The sequence below is a fragment of the Chaetodon auriga genome, chromosome 12, assembly GCF_051107435.1.
Source record: "Chaetodon auriga isolate fChaAug3 chromosome 12, fChaAug3.hap1, whole genome shotgun sequence".
Classification (NCBI taxonomy): Eukaryota; Metazoa; Chordata; class Actinopteri; order Chaetodontiformes; family Chaetodontidae; genus Chaetodon; species Chaetodon auriga.
In genome coordinates this window covers 22,193,185-22,211,494 of record NC_135085.1, presented here as the reverse complement: position 1 = coordinate 22,211,494, position 18,310 = coordinate 22,193,185, and the positions used below count along the sequence as shown (strand labels likewise).

General features: G+C 47.7%; 1 protein-coding gene across 4 annotated transcripts; it reads left to right on the top strand.

Moving 5' to 3' along the window:
* Positions 1–1,915: 1,915 nt before the first annotated feature.
* On the top strand, positions 1,916–16,367 carry mpz (myelin protein zero). 4 transcript variants are annotated; one of them, XM_076744900.1, is made up of 7 exons: positions 1,916–2,119; positions 3,603–3,769; positions 6,412–6,625; positions 7,469–7,598; positions 8,106–8,148; positions 12,788–12,817; positions 13,843–16,367. In XM_076744900.1, exons 1-7 carry the CDS (start codon positions 2,074–2,076, stop codon positions 13,852–13,854), a joined length of 642 nt encoding a protein of 213 aa, XP_076601015.1. In that variant the 5' UTR covers positions 1,916–2,073; the 3' UTR covers positions 13,855–16,367. The 4 variants fall into 4 exon arrangements, with proteins under 4 accessions (XP_076601015.1, XP_076601017.1, XP_076601014.1 ...); XM_076744902.1 differs by lacking the exon at positions 12,788–12,817 and having other exon boundaries at positions 1,919–2,119; XM_076744899.1 differs by lacking the exon at positions 13,843–16,367 and having other exon boundaries at positions 1,919–2,119; positions 12,788–13,014.
* Positions 16,368–18,310: the final 1,943 nt, after the last annotated feature.

The window sequence follows — 18,310 nt, the reverse complement described above, 5'->3', positions numbered from 1 at the left end:
TTGTCCACCTCAATATCACTAAAGTGCAGCTGAGGACTCGTGTATAATTCAGCAAAAATCTCTAAATGGCTCTACAGATCGAGTTTCCTCAGTGTGTTCCTCGCTGGTACCTCTCTCCTCTCGTCTCTGTATAATTTAGCTGCAGATAAGCTCCCCCTCTCCTGCATTAGTGTGCTATACCACTGCCAGCTGAAGGAATGGGAGGCCTTCGCTCTATATGTGATACAGTTTCTCCCTGCCAGGCTCAGCCACTGCCGCTGCTACCGTCACTGGGCGCTGACGAGTTTGGGCGCCTGCCACGTTCTGCACCTGCCAGGCTCATAAAGAATCCCCCTGTTTCTCCGGGGCCCGAAGGCAGGATCTGCCATAATTGTTAAGGATGTCGCGATTTAGACGTTCAAGCCAAAGCTTTGACAGTTGATGGCGCCAACAAGTTGGCAGATGGTCCATTTTGCTCGGCTGATCCGTCAACTGGGGTATTTGAGGTGTTAAGATGAATGAGCGGTTGCGATTTATCACAAGTGGCAAGAATTTATGCCGCGGTCTCAAATGTAAGCAAAAGTCGATCTGTCGCGGAGCGCTTCCCCACTGCCTCAGCCAAGAGCCCCATCGCAAAGGAGATTTCAGCGTAGGAAAGCTGGATAAGCAGGCTCAATGAAACACCAACGTGAAGTGGATGAAGTGGACATCCTTGTCGAGTGCCTCCACTTCTTACGCTCTCATCATATACACCTTCCCAAAGGGGGTGGGGGGGTAGGAGGAGTCAAATCATGACTGATATGATTTACACTTCATGTTGAGAATAAGTGATTCCGGCTTGTGTGTTTGCTGAAGCTGGAGGAGCACCGCAGACCATTAATTTGTGCATGTACTCACTATTACTATGCCGGCGGCTAAATGAATGCATATTTATGACATGTGACTAAATGATGGAATGGGGCCTTCAGAAATGAGGCTTTTGCAGAAATTCCACTCCAGCGTGTCTGCTCGTTCGCACCGCCGGCTCTGCTCTCTCCCTGCATCTGCCGCTGTTTTCTCTGTTCATCTCATCCTACCCTGATATCATCCCATCTATATATAGCAGGTCTCTCCCCACACTTGCTGTCTGTTTTACTGGAAAAGTGAGGAGTGGGCGCTGCACTTTGAATGCACGGCTTTGTCTCGGCAGGAGGAGAAAACGAGGCTGGGGAGGAAGAAAGCGCCATTGACAGATGGGCAAACACCAGTCAGCCCCTGTCCCCCCCTCTCTCCATTGTCTCCAAGTGCTAGACGTCAGCAAACGACAGGAATCTGGAGAGAGGGAGGACAGAGAGCAAAGAGTCGGGGCTTTGTTTGGGCCGCTGGCCTCGAACCGGGTGAACGTCCAGGCAGAGGAGAAAGAGGGGTGAGAGGGGACGGGGACGGAGGAGAGAGCTCTGGAATGACCTCGCCGCAGGATCCCCTTCATCCCCCTCCTCCTCCGCTGTAAACAGGCAGAAACGGGCCGAGGCAGCCTCCCACCGTTCCCAGTGTAATATTTACATATGAGCAGTGATCGCATACAGAGGGATGCAGGTGGTCACGATTCCCCGTCGCACACCCTTGTTTGCGCCTACATGCCAAGTGTTGATTAGCATCCCCTCTCAGCTCAATCACAGGGTGTAATCTAACACATTACGCTCATCATTGGCGTAATGCTGCACAGAGTTGGCAAATTCGCCCCAAGTTGCCCGTCGGTTACCCAACAGCACAGGTGCCTTTCGCCGTCTCACTTCAAACCATAATGCTCGTGATTTGTTTCTATAAGGGACAAAATGGTGAGAGATGACAGGAGGGGTGGTGGTGGGGGTGTGCAGAGGGGAGGAATGGGCCGGGCCGAGCCTGGGCGAGGGGTGTGGTTGGGTATAAACCGAGGGACAGTGGGTTTTCTGTTGTTGTCCTGTTGCCCTCTGTCCTGGCATCCTGCACCCCTCCACTCTTTCTTTCTTTCTCCTCCTTCCACTCACACTCCCTCCACAGTGGGACTCTTCCTCGGCCGACTCCTGTCAGGTCTGCGGCATCGGTCTTTTGGGAGCTCCACAGAAGCCAGAAACCATGCTGACGTTTTTGGCGCTGGCGTCGGTCGTCCTCCTGGGAATAGGTAAAAAGAGACTGAATCTCCTTTCGACTTTTCTGAAGTTTTATTTTGACGAGGTCTCAAAGAAGCCCCGCGCTGAATTTCACCTGTTGAAAGCGAAGATGTTGAAATTATCTTTGCACTGATGTGAGGTTAAAGGTTAAATGAGCATGTGATGAACAGGTTTTCTTCTTCAGTCCTCAGCTGAAAACGATGGACGTGCTGATAACAAAAAAGGGTCAATAGACTCAGAAGTGAATTGAATTAATCTTTCTACACCGGCTTAACACTGAAACATTTTAATTAATATCCTAATATTTACTAATTGATTTAATTTAAAGCCATTAGGAGACCTGTGGAGGACATTGTTCATCAGGTGCGTCATGATATAAATGCTTTCAAAGAGGATCTGTGCTCCTCATAAAGAGCAGGTAGGTTGCCAAGTTAGAGCGCTAATGTTATGACATATAGTGTTGGCAGGAGTTTTTCCCTCTCAAGCAGACTGCTTTCTCTGCGCCCATCCTGTCAGATCTTTGCAGTTTTTTTTTTTTTTTTTGTCAGAATTTTAATTAAAAATGTCAGCCCTGATTTCATTGACAAGTTTTGCGGGGGCTGGCTGCACGGACGGCGCTCGCTCAAGGACGCTCGCGGTGAAAGCTGTGAACTTTACTCACCAGGTGTTAAAAGAGGCAGAAAGCTCCAGAACACTTTGGGTCATTAGTGTGAGTGCGGCTGTGAGGGGGACTCGTGGTGGCCCATTCACACTGTTTAGGTGCATCTGAACAATACAGGAATGATGTTCGGGCTGATGATGGAGTGGCAGGGGTGTACAGCTCCCATGGGCTCTGGTGGCTGTTTGAGATGCTGAGTGCATTTTCCAGGGAAGTAAAATATTGATTTTGCAGCCAAAACCAAATTAACATCGATCATTAAATATTATTCAAGCATAAACAGTGCCCGTGATTAAGCCAACATAATCCATATTAATGGAGAGAATGATGTTCCCCTTTGACTTTAGAGACCGGCACCAATATTCCAGTAATAATCCAAATATTTACTGAGTGCATGTCTGAGTCAGTGGTGGCTCTGACACTGCTTAGTGTGCACTTTATCTTCTGTGTTTGGGTGCATATCTTCGTATTTGGGATTTATTTTACTGATTTCAAGAATAAAGCTAATAAAGGGGATGCTTGGCGTGTCTCGTGATTACAGTAGGGGTTGAAAAAAGGTTCAGGATTGTAGCGAGTTAAGAAGAAATGCCAGTATTTACACCAAGTATATAACAAAACAAGACCATGTCCACCAGGATTTTGCAGTATTTTCGTCCGTTTGCAGACAGCTGTGCATGCATGGTTTTATTTGTTCACAAACCTTTTGCAGGTTACTGTACGAAAGGCAAAACTAAAGGCCATCTCAACCCAAAGTGACACCGAACCCCCACAGTATTTCAGTGTCATGGTGGTGTGGATGGCTGTGAATTAACTGTATCTTGCTCTGTGTCTCCCAGTGCCTGAGCAGTCTCAGGCCATAGTGATTTACACCGGCTGGGAGCGCCATGCCCTGGTGGGCTCCGACATCCGGCTGTCCTGTTCCTTCTTCTCCTGGCGCTGGACCTCAGAGGACGTCACCTTCTCCTGGACATACAGGCCCGACGGCTCCCGGGACAGCATCTCCGTAAGGCACACTTTCACACACACACACACACACACACACACTGCTGTATGAACTGATGAGCGTGACACCAGACGGGTGCACTGTCAACTGATCGTGTCATCATCCTGTGAAGGAAATGTGCTGTTGTGTCTGTCACAGAGCAATCAGTGAATCTCGGCAAGGATTCAGCGTGAGTCACATCCATATTAAAGCTGCACTTGATGAGATTGTTGTGGAACAAACTCATCTTTAAGCTCGTCGTTTCGGTTTTACAACCTGCAAGGTTGCTGTTTTGATTCACTCTCGTCTGCAGCAGGCAGCTGTTTGAGTGGGAAAGCTCTGATAAACCCACTGTGAAGTACCAGCCCAGCACGGCGGACACAGTCAGTGACTACTTGATGATGATGATGATCTTTAGCATTTAGCAGCTAAAACGCCAGATATTCGGCATAGATCATTAAGGGGAGGTACACAAAAGGAGTATCCCGTCCTCTTTTCTCCTTATTTTCCCAAATGATGTTATTCTCACAAACAAGAAGCTACAAGTAAATGTTTATGAAGGAAATAGAAAAACGTCTTTCGTCGTGACAACAATGGCTGCATCTCCTGCCAAAAGACTTTTTGTTTTCGCCGTCTCGACCCCTACCAGGCACGAGAGGAACAAAACCTTAGTCAGGGGAGGGGGTGGCGTGCTGATGTCACATGGTGTCATTTTGTGGGTCGAAAAGTCCTTTAAACTGTTTAAAAAAAACAAGTTATCTGATCAATTTGGTGTCACTTTGAATTTTGCTTGTGCAGCTTTAATATCAGGATCTCAGCAGTCGAACGCCACCGTTTTGGCTACAGGATGGACAAATTCATGAATTTTGAGCTTTTTTTTTTTGCGTGCCGAACAGGATGCTTGCAATCATCAAAAGGAATCCTGATTTAATCTGATGAATGCGTAAATATCTAAAATGTCATCCGGCGCTCAGGTGCAGCGTTCGTGTATTAACTTATAGGAGGAAACAACAAGCGCAGAGGAACCGTCTCTCCTAATCCTCCCACTCCTCTTGCTGCCTCACCTGCTCTTTAATCTCGCTCTCCCTGCCCTTATCGTCCTGCCATCTCTCTAATCTCTCTATCTCCCCGTCCTGACTGCGCCTCCCTCTGTCCACCTCCCTTAATCTCCTCCTCCCCAGCCCTGCCTTCTTTGTGCCTGCCCTCCTCTCTCATTATCTCCTCCCCTCACCTCCTTTGCTTTCATCTGTCTCCTGCAGTGCCCTCACTTTGAAACTAGATTTCCCTGCTCTTTTTTTCCACTTATCTTCGGTCGCTCATTTCTTTACCCGCCTGGACGGATTTACAGTTTCATACGTCTGTCTGTTTTCATGGTGCATTTGTCCTTTCAAGATGTTGTGTTTGGCTTCTGTCATGTTCAAATCATATAAAAGTCTGCGTATAATGCATGGATGGCTTTCATGTGGGTTTCACGGGCCTCAAAACATCAGTTATTTTATATTTTACCAGGATATCAGCCAGATTTGACCTTGACCTCGTGGACTCTGGGCCATCCGCACTTCACCCTGCTTACCACAGCTTTACTCCTCTGCCCATTTAGGCTTCCCCCCAAAATCAATTAGCTTTACATTTGGCTGTCAACTCTATTTAGAGGACGTTTAGTCTGGCTCGATATTGTTCAAAGTTGCAGTATAATACTAAAACAGCACTTTTATCAATACCTTTCTTTTAGAAATATAACAAAAAATGCCACAGTTCAGAATATTGGATGTCTAAACACAAGCAGCCAGAACTGAAAGAAATAATATAGTTTAGGATTAGCAAAACTTTCACTGAGAGCTTCTCTAATTAATGTTTTATATGAACAATGGCTCAGATGAGTGTAATGTGTCATTAGCACGTGACTCTGTTGTTCCCCTCAGCTCTGAGAGGTGTTTTAGTTTTGTGTTTAGTGCCTTTCAGCTCACTGTTTTTGGTTTATTGGCTCCAAAAATCTGCTGTTTTAGTTCAAACTCCATCCTCTCTCAGTGTCATTTCAGCTGCAAAAGGCAGCTGGTTCAGTGGAAAAAGACACTTTAACAACAAAGACAAAAACTGAAAGGCAGAAAGATGAATTAGCAGCTGGCATGTGAACATACTGGAGCATTTCACAGCTTAAACATCAGAAATGTTCCCTCAGGAGTTGGACACCAACACAGAGTTAAAACAATGAATGGATTCACCAGGTGGACTGAAATACAACCGAATGCTGCTGTTTCATATTTGTCTAATAAGAAACTGTTAGCTGACAAGTTTTCCATGTCAGATTTCTAAGATAAGAAATCAGGTTTTAATCAGGAACCCTCTGATCGGAGAACAAGTTACCAAGATTACGAATAAGACCCGATTTGATTTCAACTTCTCAGATTTGACAGGCTTCAATACTGTGATCCCCAGCCCTGCTCGTTGGTGCAGACCAGACTCCTGTTTTACAGTCATGATCTTGTACTTGACTATAAAATATGGATATCACTACAGGGAGCAACAACCAGTGAGCCTCCACAAAAGGCAATGCAAATGCCACATATGTCCGTATAACAGCCTCAGAAAACAGTCGAATGCCTGACTGAAGTCAGTGTGGTGACACCACATCAGCAGCACAACGTCCTCTCTGTCCTTCACAGATCTTCCACTACACTGGTGGCGTCGCCTACGTCGACAACAAGGGCCCATTCAGGGACCGGTTGGAGTTTGTGGGGAACCCGGGCCGCCGCGATGGCTCCATCCTGCTCAAGAACCTGGACTTCAGCGACAACGGCACCTTCACCTGTGACGCCAAGAACCCCCCTGACATAGTGGGCCGGCCCTCCAGCGTCCGCCTGCTGGTCTTTGAGAAGGGTGAGATGGGAGGGAGCACAGGGGGTCTTCTCAGCGAAATGAAATTCCCCACTATGTAAAGTCTAACGCCGGCGTTGTCTTACATCTGTGTCTGCTCATTAGCTTTCCACTGAGCCCATATGGCATATTTTGGTTATTTTTTTCGTCAGAAGCCAACTGTTCTCAATTGTTGTTATAATCATTCCAAACTCTGAAATTAATCTCAATTTGCGCTGTGCATCAGACGACAGCGAGCGCTGTGTTCAGACCGGTCGTCGCACTGCCTCGTTTAGAATTCCTCGCGCCTCCCCTTAAATGAAATCAATTACAATTTTATCTCTCCCTCTGTTTGAGATTGCTATCGCTGCCTCCCTTTCACTCCTTTCTCCCCCTCCTCTTCGCCTCCTCTTCCTGTTTCTCTGTTCTTTCCCTCTTTTCCGTCGTCTTGCGCCGACTCGCCCCTTCTCCCTCCATGATTCTATCCCTGCTCTCACCTTTATTCTTCCTTATCTCTCCTCCTCTACGCCTCCCTCTCTGACTCTGCTCCTCTTGTTCTCTTCATCTTTCATTCAACCTTTATTTTACCTTTGCTCTTCCTTTCTCTTCATCTCTCATTCCCTTTCCTTCCAGCTTTGTTTCCCGGCTTTCTTCTCCCCTTCATTTCCTCCCTCCTTTGGCAACGTGTTTTCTCCTCCGGCTCACCTCCATCTGAGTTTCTCTTTCTTCACACTTTCCTTTTTCTTCTTCACACTCCAAACCTCTCCCCGCCTCTTGCTTTCTTCTCTTCCTCCTTTTCATCCTAAAATTCTCTGCATCGTCTTCCCCTGCTCCACCTTCTAACGCTCCTCTCTCCTCCCTCCACAGTGCCCATCCAGGCTGGTGTGATCACCGGAGCCATCATCGGGGTGGTGCTGGGCCTGCTGGTGCTCATTGTGGTCATCTACTACCTGATGAGGTTCCTGGTGGCGCGCCGCGTCTTCAGCCTCAGTGTCAGGTCAGTGACCGGCCTGTGGCCGGCGGCGCTCTGCCAGTCGGGTCTGTGCCAGGGACTGGAGCAGAGGCCGGATCCCATCCCTGGCACCGACACCTGTGTGGCCAAGCTGGCGTAGCTGCCGTGCCACTATTTGATGTGGTTAGGAGTGCGAGGTTTAGATTTGAAGTTAGTGGGCCGGAAAGAGACCCATAATGATCTCTCAATCAGATTTGATCTACAAACAGCGCTGCATAGGTCCAAAGCAAGATGATAAAAAGTGGTGAAGCAGAGGTTTGTGAGCGGATAATCCACCGGATCGTGACGGCGATGGATCCGTCATCTTGCTTATACCTATTCAACCCTCTGAGATCTTGATGCGTCTCGCACTCGGGGGCTGTGTTTGAGACAGGGCCAGTAGATTAAGTTGATGTTCTCTTTATGATGGCTGCCAGGCAATGCTGCCCTGTGACCACTGGAGGGAGAGATAGATTCGACATCCTGACATTGTCTTTCTTTTGTCCCCTCCAGCAAACATGGCAAGAAAAAGAAAGAGGGATCACAGCAGAGACAGGCAAGTTCCCTCCTCTCCTTCCTCCACATCCCTTACTTCTTCCTCCTCCTCCTCCTCCTCCTCTCCTCACACACTCCATCACACGCACACATCTGGTTGACAGCAGCTTGGTCTGCTGTCATATTCAGCCGCTAAATGGTGAAATGACGTCCTCTCGGAGAGATTAGAACAGCAGTCGGTGCTTGAATACTTGTTGGGCTCAGGAAACGTGTTGTCAAAAGGAACCTCTTCTGTTGCTCTGCATCCACACAATAGCACACATCCAACATGACAGTGCATAACGGCACGGTTTCATAATCGCATTCCCCGGTGGCGGTCCAAGCAGCTCCAATATGTCCGCACACTTAGCCGGCTCCTCCTCCGAGCAACACATCAACAACAAAATAACATGTCATTCAAACTGTGCCCGAGAAACACTAATAACAGTGTTCAAGCTGTTAAAATTCCAGTGCCATCTCAGCCTTTGAGGTGCTTTAAAGCTCGTACCGTTCCTCCTCTCTCTTTCTTGTGGTCCTCACCCCTCCTTCAGCTCCCGCCGGGGGGGCCGAGCGGCACGGTGCAAGTAAACAGCCACGGGGCAAAAATCAAACCAGCCACTGTGAAATGGCCGAGGCCGTGTCACGGCCCTAATGCTGTTGCTGTATTGAATGGAGACTCTGATTTGCTCGCAGTGGGGAAATGGACAGGAGCTGCTGATTTCGCTCACTGGGAGTCAAATGAAAATCACTGGGCCTATTATGGTCTGGGCTGTTATCAGTGGTTTTACACTGCTGCACGCCAAGGATTTGGGGTATTTTTTTTCCTCTATCCCTCATGGGAGTGTGATAGCCTCAAGTGGTGGATTAATCAGACATTTTGGTGGCTTGTATTCTTTTGTGAATACAAGCCACCAGGGCAAGTTCTGTTTGATTACTCCGTGGTAATGTGGGGGCTGGATGGTTACGGGGGTGTATTGTAATCGACTGTACGCCTTGCATGCTGATAATGGGGGGAAAAAAAAAAAAGGCAAGTCATGGGACTTGAGTTCAAGGCGTTTTCCTGAATCAGAACTCTGCTTTTAAATGAGAGACGTGCAGAGATATCAGAGGTGGAAGATCAAAGGTGTTATTGTGACAGCGAGTCATTTAGCCACAGGTGTAATGTAATGTAAAGAAGAGGCGGCGGCGGCGGTGGCGGCGGGGGCTTCAGGCTGCCGCCGGCGGGTAGGAGTGCGCTGCGTTGCCCCTGTGGCTCAAACCTAGAGGGCGGCACCAGCGAGGGCCAAACCTTCCTCCTACCTCAAACAGTTGCGCTCGTTCTCGTCTCCCTGGAGCCCCTCTTCCTCCCTCTGTCTTCTTCTTTCCTTTCTACTGTCGTATGATTGTCAGGTTACTCCTCAGCTGCAGTCAGTTGCTCTCAAGTGCCTGCGGCGGGTGACAGTGCATATATGAATAAATAACTCGCCGCCAAAAGGACACTGAAATATTTGACAATGTTGTCATTTACAGTTACTCTCCTGCAAGTCTCGGCTTGGAAGAGAAATATACAGCCAAAAAACAGCCATTCCATCTGAGCTCACACTCCCTTATCTTTTATTTGTATTTATTTATTTATTTTTTTCCCTCTTGAAGCTCCGCCACACACAGAGGACTCATGGGATTTTATAGTGGGCTCATAAGTGGCTGTTTGATCAAATAGCCCTTATTAGGAGGCTGTGCTGACACAACACAATTTTGTATCAGCCTCACCATCTTCGTTACTCTCCGTTTGCTGGGCTTGCACTGCAAATCTCCAAAAGGCTGTGGGTGAGGGAGGGAGGGAGGGAGGGAGGGAGACAGAGAGACAAAGGAACCCTGTGGTGTGTGCTACTCCCCATTAGGTGGAGTTGTGGGAGAGGAGTTTACCCTGCAGCCACACACATAAGACAGCTCACAGGAGCGAACACACATACACATACTGTACTGGAATGATAATTGAGTGCACTCGGTATCGATCTGAGCACGCACGCACTCACACACGCACACACGCCCATTCTTCTTCTCTCCATCCCCCACTTCTCTTCACTCCCTCCCTCACTCTCTAATTCACATTCCTTTTATCCGGTCCCCTGTCTCCCTCTCCTCAGTTGCAACCTCCTCCTCCTCCTCTCCTTTGACTTCCTCGCTGACCATGAGATCTGTCTGTAATTCCCCGTCTCCTCTTCCCTTTCTACTCCCTCTCTCGCTCTGTCGATCCTGCCTCGTCCTCCCCTCCCTCCCTCCCTCCCTCGCTCGCTCCCTTTCCAGTTTCTCCCTCCTCAGGTCTTCTGGGTTCCGATCGGCTTCGGTTCTGGACAGAAAATCACTACCTCTCGCTCCTCATCTACCTCTCAATCTCCCTCCTCACCTGTCACCGTCTCTTTTTAGTATGCAGCAGGGGACGCAGCCACTTACCTACCTGTCTGCCTCCTCGCCGGTCCCTCCTGTTTCGCCACTGTACCCACATTCCCTTTGAAGTGTGTGCAGCCCCTGTAACAAAGGTGGCTCTGCATTCTGCCGAAGCAGGCTCGAGTGTGTTTACGAGGCAGCCCTGTCATTAGCGTGGGCGCTCTGCAATACAGTGCACCAAAAACCTGAGAGTGCGCCGTGGGATGCATAATGGTAAACAATGCAATGATGTATGAGAGAATGTAAGTGTGATCGAAGGTAATGACACCGGATGGGCTGCGCAGCTGCCCCGCCGAGCCGGATGGTGGTCGCGGCGCCCGCTCTGATTGCTGTCTTATCAGAGTGCGTGCTGCTTTCGCACAGAGCATAATTAAAGATGATAAATTTTCTAATGCAATCAGTGGGGCATTATTAGCGGAGGCTTCGGCGGGTAGAAGCGGCCTCTGGTGTGCTTTCCGCCGCTGACTAACTTGATGTATCAGAGGAAGTATTTGAAAACTCCAGCAGGCTTGTTATTCACTCCTGTAACACTTTACAACCGCGCACTGGCCTGCAGCTCAGCCCGCGGAAGAGCACCGAAAGTACGCAGCGTTGTGAAAACCATTACATACTGTATGGCCGAAGTTTCATTAAGCCCCATCAGACCATTATCTTGCACTTGTGATGCTTTCCGATAGGTTAACGCGCAGGTTAATGTACTGGAATGCAGCTATTGTAAAGTTAAGTGTTACCTTGACCTTATCTCCACTCTGTCCACTCCTTCCTGATGGATTTGTTGTACTCAAGTGAAGCCTCACTTTACTTCCTTTTTCCTCCTCCCTCCTCTTCCTTTTATAGATTTCTCCTTAGAGATGTTTTTGGACAGTGCACAGACAATACACAGAATGAGTGGGAGTGAATGGCTGAATTATATAAACTAGTTAGATGGGTGTTTGAAGCTTATGTCGGCCTTTTTTTAAAAATATCACACAGCCGGTCGAGCAGGTCTATTCCTGACAACGACTACGGCAGAATGCTGCAGAAGATCTTCAGCTAAGCGTTTATTCCCCTGTAAATATTAATTATTGTTTAATAGCCCGATTATATGATCTGTTCCATGTAGCTCCTCTGTAAATGTGATGGAGCATCACACCCTCTTCATCATCTGAATTATGAATGCATGTGTTGATCTGCAGGACGGTCGGCGTCTACAACAGGTGTCTGGGTTGAACTCAAAGTTTGGTTCGTCGGCTGAAAAGTAAAAGTTCGGAACAAATTATATCGTCAGCAGGGTCGGGCCGAGAGATGCGTTATTTTCTGTTCAGGAGGTTCCTGATAAGACACTGCATTTTCACAGAGTGTGCTTTTAGACAATTTGTGCACAGGAACACAAGACGGAAAGAAACAGAATTTGAATAACAATAACATGATCATTAGCATGACACTGAATCTGAGGTTAGGAATAAACTTAAAAGCTGGAGCAACTTTGTTTTAGATGTGAGGAACGATTTGAATGATTCAGAGGAGGTTATGGAGGTCAAGCTGAATTATCTTGGTTATGTATAACCATAGTTTCAGCCTTTTAATGACCTCAGTTCATTGTGTTGTACACGCTGAAATGTAGTATCATAGAGATGTTTTGCCTAATTTCTTATTAGTTTTGACATCTTCATCAACACATTGTTCAGTTAAAACTTACTGAGGCCTTCTGGCTGCGACACTGAAGGAAGACATGAGCGTTATTTAGCCTCAAACACCATCAAATTTAAAGAAAAGTCAAAGTCAGTGTGTGTGTGTGTGTGTGTGTGTGTGTGTGTGTGTGTGTGTGTGTGTGTGTTCATGATCATTTGTCACTCAGTTGTCACAGGTGTATGGAGCCTGCCTGTCACTGTGTCCCATCCTAACGCATGGTTACCTGTTTTGTCACCCCCTTACAGCTCTGGACACCACCCCCCCTCACTTGCTACCCCCTCCCCTAAAAGGACTGTCTCTCTACCTCCTCACCCTTATCTGTCTCTCTTTAAGTCTGACTCTCACCTCCTCCTCCTCCTCCTAAATGTTTGTTTCTCTCCTCTTCACACAGCTCCACCCGTCCTGCTAACCCCATGTCTCATCCTCTCATCTCTAACGCACCCATCTCACCCCACGCCCTGTCTCTCTCTCTCTCTGTCTCTCTCTCCCTCACGCTCCTTTCCTCCTGAAGTGACTCTCCTCCCCTGTTCTCCCCCCGACCCCCTCTCCCTCCTCCCCCACAGGGCCCCGCGCCTCCCGCCGACCCCTCCAAGGTGAAGGCGGCTGCCTCGGAAAAGAAGAAGCAGGAGTCACGCAAGGATAAGAAATAGGATTTGGGGATGGGCTGGGGCGGGCTCGTCGGCCGGCTGCTCCAGCCCGTACGCCAGGCGGTGGCGGCGAAGGCCCAGCCCAAGCAGCAGCGGCAGCGAACCGTAGTCAGAAAGACAGAGAAGGTGGGGGGAGGAGGGGAGGACGGCTCGGGCCGGGTGCTGATGACCATCGAGCTGGAGCTCACCCGCACAAACGGGGAGGAGGGGCCCGGTGGCGAGGGCGGGACAAGGAGGTCCAAACCGCTCGGCTTCCTCTCCCGCCTCGCCAACCAGCTCACCTTCAAGCAGTAGGGAGGTGGGGGAGGCCAAGGGGGGAGGGAGCCGTCGAGGACAAGAGCGTGTGAAGCCTGCGGAGGGGACGGCAGGAGAGCAGACCTACTTTACAGCCACGGCAGCGTCAACCTGAGTCCCTGAATAAATGAGTCAAATCATATCTGCTCTTGTCACAGGCTGATGACGGCAGACGCAGCTATATGGGCCGAGATCTAAGATGTCGTGATAATCTCTTACACCAGCCGCCACCCCGAGTACTTTTGTCAGGTCATAAGATATGCCATTTGAAGCGAGACCCTAAGACGCCTGGGTTTGATAACAAAATCTAAAAAGCTGCTCTCCGGGTTTTGCCTTTCTGGTTCCTTCCATTGTGATCCTATCCGCCGAAAAAGCTTTCTCCAAGTGCGTCCGATACGCATCACGAGTCCCAAGCTGCGAGGACAAGCCAATTTGCCTTTCTTTTTTTTTTTTTTTTTTTTTTTTTCCAGAGGCGCCATGTCAAACTCCAGCGTTCTCCCCTCAAACTGATCTCCATTCTCTTCCCTCTCCTCTCCCGCTTCTTCCTCTTTCACTGTGAATTTCCTGACTTTCTTGTTAATGCATGCTACAGAAGTGATTTATGCTAACTGCTCTATCCTGTTTCTCTTCTTCTCTCACTTCCCTTCCCTCTTTTCTTCCTTTTCTTTCTCCTATAGATAAAGGTCTGACTTCTCCATGACTGCCTCCACTCCTCTAGTCTGCTCCCTCCTTTTCTGCCCAGCCTGATGCAACCCCCATTATTTCCCATTATCTCTACTCTTTCAAGACAGCACTGGCTGTAAGAATAGTCCTACTATATCAGTGGCAACCGTGTCGAATAATTTTTACAACGTCTCATCGGAGACCCTGTATGCACTCATTGGGCAAACTGTAAAACTGTTTAAGGCCTAACTACGCACATAACATCCTTAAGAGGAACCCGAAAGACATCCCTCTGTGTTTAGAGTCCCCTGAATCTTCCCCCTTAATGTTTACGACTCAATCACACACACTGAGCGGAGCTCTGAGCGCACTCCGGACTTCAGATGGAGAAAAAGCGAGAAGGAGAGGAGAGTGATAGTGGGAGAGAAATATGATTCCTGCTCTCAGCCGGCATAGATAGAGGTTCAAGCCCTGGAGCTCGGGGTGATTCAATCCTCTCACATTTGAGCTAATGGAGGTTGTCGCCGTGTCCCTGCCCTGGCTAAAGGGGGCTATTTCTGGCCCTATAAGAGCATACGGGCTTACTGTAACAGCTGCACATTTTTCAGCCGACAGGGGAGCGGGGGCGAGGAAGAGAAAGAGTCGAGCGGGGCGGGTGGAGGGCGCCCGCCGTGCTGTTTGCGCCTGAGTGCGTGAGGCTGTCCGCCGTTGACTCGTCGGCCGGCGACTGACAACCTGGAATGACGTCACGGCCCCCGAGGGCCGGCGGACGCTCTCAGGAGTCTGACGAGAGGGTTTACCAGGAAGAGGTGCAGCTTCTGTGCTCTCAGAGTTATTTTAGGTGCAGCTAATCCGCCCGCGCCTCTCTCCTCGCCAACCCCCGGGCTAATTATTTTAGCACGTGCGGGTAATGAGATATCTCCCTCTACATCTTCCTCTCCCTCCCTGCCTCCTCTGCTGTCTTCACTCCTCTGTTATTCACTCTTCATCTCTGCTCCCATCTTGGGATTCATCTCCTCCAGACCCCTGTTTCTTTCTCTCTGTCCTCGCGTCTTCCTTTATCTCTCCCTCCTCCTGTCGTCTAGTGAGTCTGCACTGCATTATTCCCCCACAGAAAAGGCCTGTACACAATCCACTCCGCTCTTTAAGCCTCTCCTTATCTGACTGCCAGGCCTACAGCTCAATGCTCTGCTCCTCTTTCTTCTGTCCTTCATCCTCCTCCTTGTCCTTCTTCTTCTTCTTCTCTTTTCCAAACTCGGTGACGGACATCTCTCTCCCCTCCCTCGGTCTTGCCCATTGGTCGACAAACGCCCTCTCTCTTGCCCTTCAAAACGCCACCTCCCCTAAAGGCACGGCCCCTGCCAGCCCTTCCTCCGACCCCTTACTGTCTTTTTTTCTGCTGGTTCGAATGCCAAAAGGCTGACCTCTGCCCTCCACTGGCAAAGGAAGCAAACACATGGGCAGAAATCCGCCTTTAGTTCTCACTGAAGACGCCAAACGGAAACTTATAATCTAGCTAGCTCCCTTTCGGTCGCAAATACGACGCGTGTTTTATGTATATGTGTGTCTTGTTAAAATGAGATTTGATATAAAGCAAAAAAAAAAAAAACCCACCAGTATGTCACCCTAAGTAAAGCAAATAATGTATTCTGAGACATTTTTTACATGTGTACGCATGTAAGAACATGTTTTTCGAGGCGGGGGAGAAATGTAATTGCATTCGATGCAATGTGTCATTATATTTCTGACCTTTTGTGTTATTGAAGGTACTGTGTGGCTGTCTCTTTGGTGCACGTTTTTTTTCCGAGACGGAGGGAAATCGAGGTTGTCGTGCGGTGTCAGAGAGGAGATGAGGCATGGATAAGGGTTCGGTTAGCCTCAGATTCAGCGAGATGTGGCTGGGGAGAAAAAAAGGGGAGGAAGGTGCTTGCTGTGGGAGAAAGCTTTGGGAGGAAGGGACTTATCTGGTGTGTTAAGCCAAGCCAAAAATCCATATGTATCACTACAGATAGAGCCTGCTCTTCCCCAGAGCTTTCTTTTAAAGGTGCTCCTTCCCCAACCCTGAGCCAAAGATGGATTGCGATTCGCGTGCTTGATATGCAGGGTGGATAGTAGACTTGAATGTTCCTTTAAAATTCATAACGGGAATGGAGGTGCTAAAATCCACATCTTTAAAACTGGAGATCTGTTTCACTAGTCGCTGTTTAACTATCCAGTCAAATGGATTAGTTAGAATGTTTTTGTTTTTTTTTCTGCAAAGCCACACAGACACCTGACATAAGACAGACAGCATTAAAATGCCTTTAAAAAAGTGTTTTGTATGTATTATGAACTGTATTAGTCATAGTTGCACAATAACCTTCCTTTATTTGAAATGACTGGAGCTTCTTACATTTTTTTACATTTATTTTAATGCTTGTGATAATTCCACAGCGCTAACAACTTTTGATGACTCTGTATAATATGTTGTAAAGAGAACGTAAAATAAAAATAAAAGCCCCAAGCGCAGCTGTCGTCGACAGAAGACAAAGTAAACCCAGCTGAAAACGTCTGCGGTCTTCTTTCTTTCACCTCAGACTCTCAAGCATTGTGTAAATCTGTCACGGATGCCTCTGCCAAGATACACTTTCATGAACTTTTCAAAAGAAGAAAGCCCCTCCAAAAAGAGATATCCACCATGTGAAATATTTGAATATTCTGATGGCCACCATGAAAGCAAAACTCGTGATGGGATAGCACGAGCCTCAATAGATATCTAAAGACATTTGCATATACAATAAGGACGTTTAAGAGGATGTAATCTGCAGGTTTTAAATGCTGGACAATGACCACCAGGGGTTTTTTCGTTTAAACACAAAGGGAGTTTGGTTTTGGAATTAAAATTTTTTAACTTCGGCTTCATGGCAGCAGGTGAGGACTAAAATGGTTTCACCTCTTTCTGCCCTTTGTTACCCAACTATCAAAAAGTAATGATGATGAACTGAAAATAAACGCTCAGTGACCATTTACAACCTTTTCATATTCTACAGGGTGACAAAATGAGGTGTAATTTTCAGAAAGGCTTAATTTTCTCTGACTTAACTTGCGGGCTGGGTTCAGTGAGCATACATAACCTTTTCAGAAATTCCCTGCTTCATATTCAGACAGTTACGCACACACACAGTCTGATGCCCACTGACCTGCTCGGCTACAGCACCTGAATGGCTGACTGAGGGGGTGATGGCGCCGCTGTCTGCCACGCTGTGGGTGCTGCCATTTGGAGTCACCGACAGAAAATCCTACAAGTCAGGGCTTTAAGGTGCTGAATGTATGTGATTAGAGCACTTTTTAAAGAAATAGCTCAGTTTGGAAGGTGCACGTTTGCTTTCTTGCTGAGGGTTGATTATGGAGCTAGTGCCAGGAGACTGTTAGCTTAGCATAACGACTGGAAGCAGGGGGAAACAGCTAGCCATGCCTGGCCACACCGCTAAAGCTCACGCATTAATATGTATCTTGTTTATTTCCTTCACAAAAAGAAATTTAATAATAGTGTTTTATGGTTTTAGAGGGAGTTTCTTGAACTGTCTTGACGAACAGCTTCTACGAGCCTCGTCGCCATGAGGTCAAGCTACAGCACATAACTCCCCAACAACTTGTCTTTTTTTGTTTTTTACATTTCTACATTTGCACAAATATTAAAAAAAAGTTTCAATCAGTTAGTTTATAAGTGCTGGAAGGCAATTTTTTTTTATCTTTGAACAGACACAGGCTAGCCATTTCCCTCCGTCTCCAGTCTTTATGCTAAGCTAGGCTAAGCTAGTATCCTCCTGTGAAGTGTGACGCCTTGGCAGCAAACCAAATAAGCACATTTCCCAAAATGTTGAACTGTGTCTTCAAATGATTCCGCTAGTGAGGTTTTTGTTTGTAGGAAAATGAGACAGTCCAGGTGCAGTCGACAGGTGTGCGTTGCTTCCTGGCCGTTCGTCTGCGTGTCCTCAGGATGGATAATCAGCTGTCTCTCCACCAACGGACTGATAGTAAGAAATTTGTTTTACATATATTCGGGGCTTAAAGGTGAAACAACTGGTGTGAACAGCAGCCACAAGCGGTGATTACAGATTGCAGACACTAAATCTTCCAAAATCCTCACAAGTCGTATTAACACCTTGGAAATGTTAATCTGTGGAGTGTTAAAATATTTGTAACACGACCGAACGTATTAGACACTGTAGGAGTAAGACCCCTGAGTGTGATGACCTGTAAGGGTGTGTTTCACTGCTTATTAATTTGAGCTATTTTCTGAGTGGAGGATTGTGTTATTTCTCCTTTCAAAAATTGCATAATCTCCCTTTAAGTTAGAGCCAAGCTTACTTGCTTAGCATAGCATTAGCTCGCTCGTTCCCTCTCCTCTTGACACATCAAGGTTCAAAATGACCAGTTTGATTTCTCTCTCTTGCTTATCTCGCAGCTAATATTTTAATATTCTACTCTGTGAAATAAGAA

Excerpts from the sequence above, each read along its gene's own strand:
- mpz (XM_076744899.1), top strand. The coding sequence starts at position 2,074 with ATGCTGACGTTTTTGGCGCTGGCGTCGGTCGTCCTCCTGGGAATAG. Across the intron at positions 7,599-8,105 it reads GTCTTCAGCCTCAGTGTCAG|CAAACATGGCAAGAAAAAGA; the intron begins GTCAGTGACCGG and ends TGTCCCCTCCAG. Across the intron at positions 8,149-12,787 it reads AGGGATCACAGCAGAGACAG|GGCCCCGCGCCTCCCGCCGA; the intron begins GCAAGTTCCCTC and ends CCTCCCCCACAG.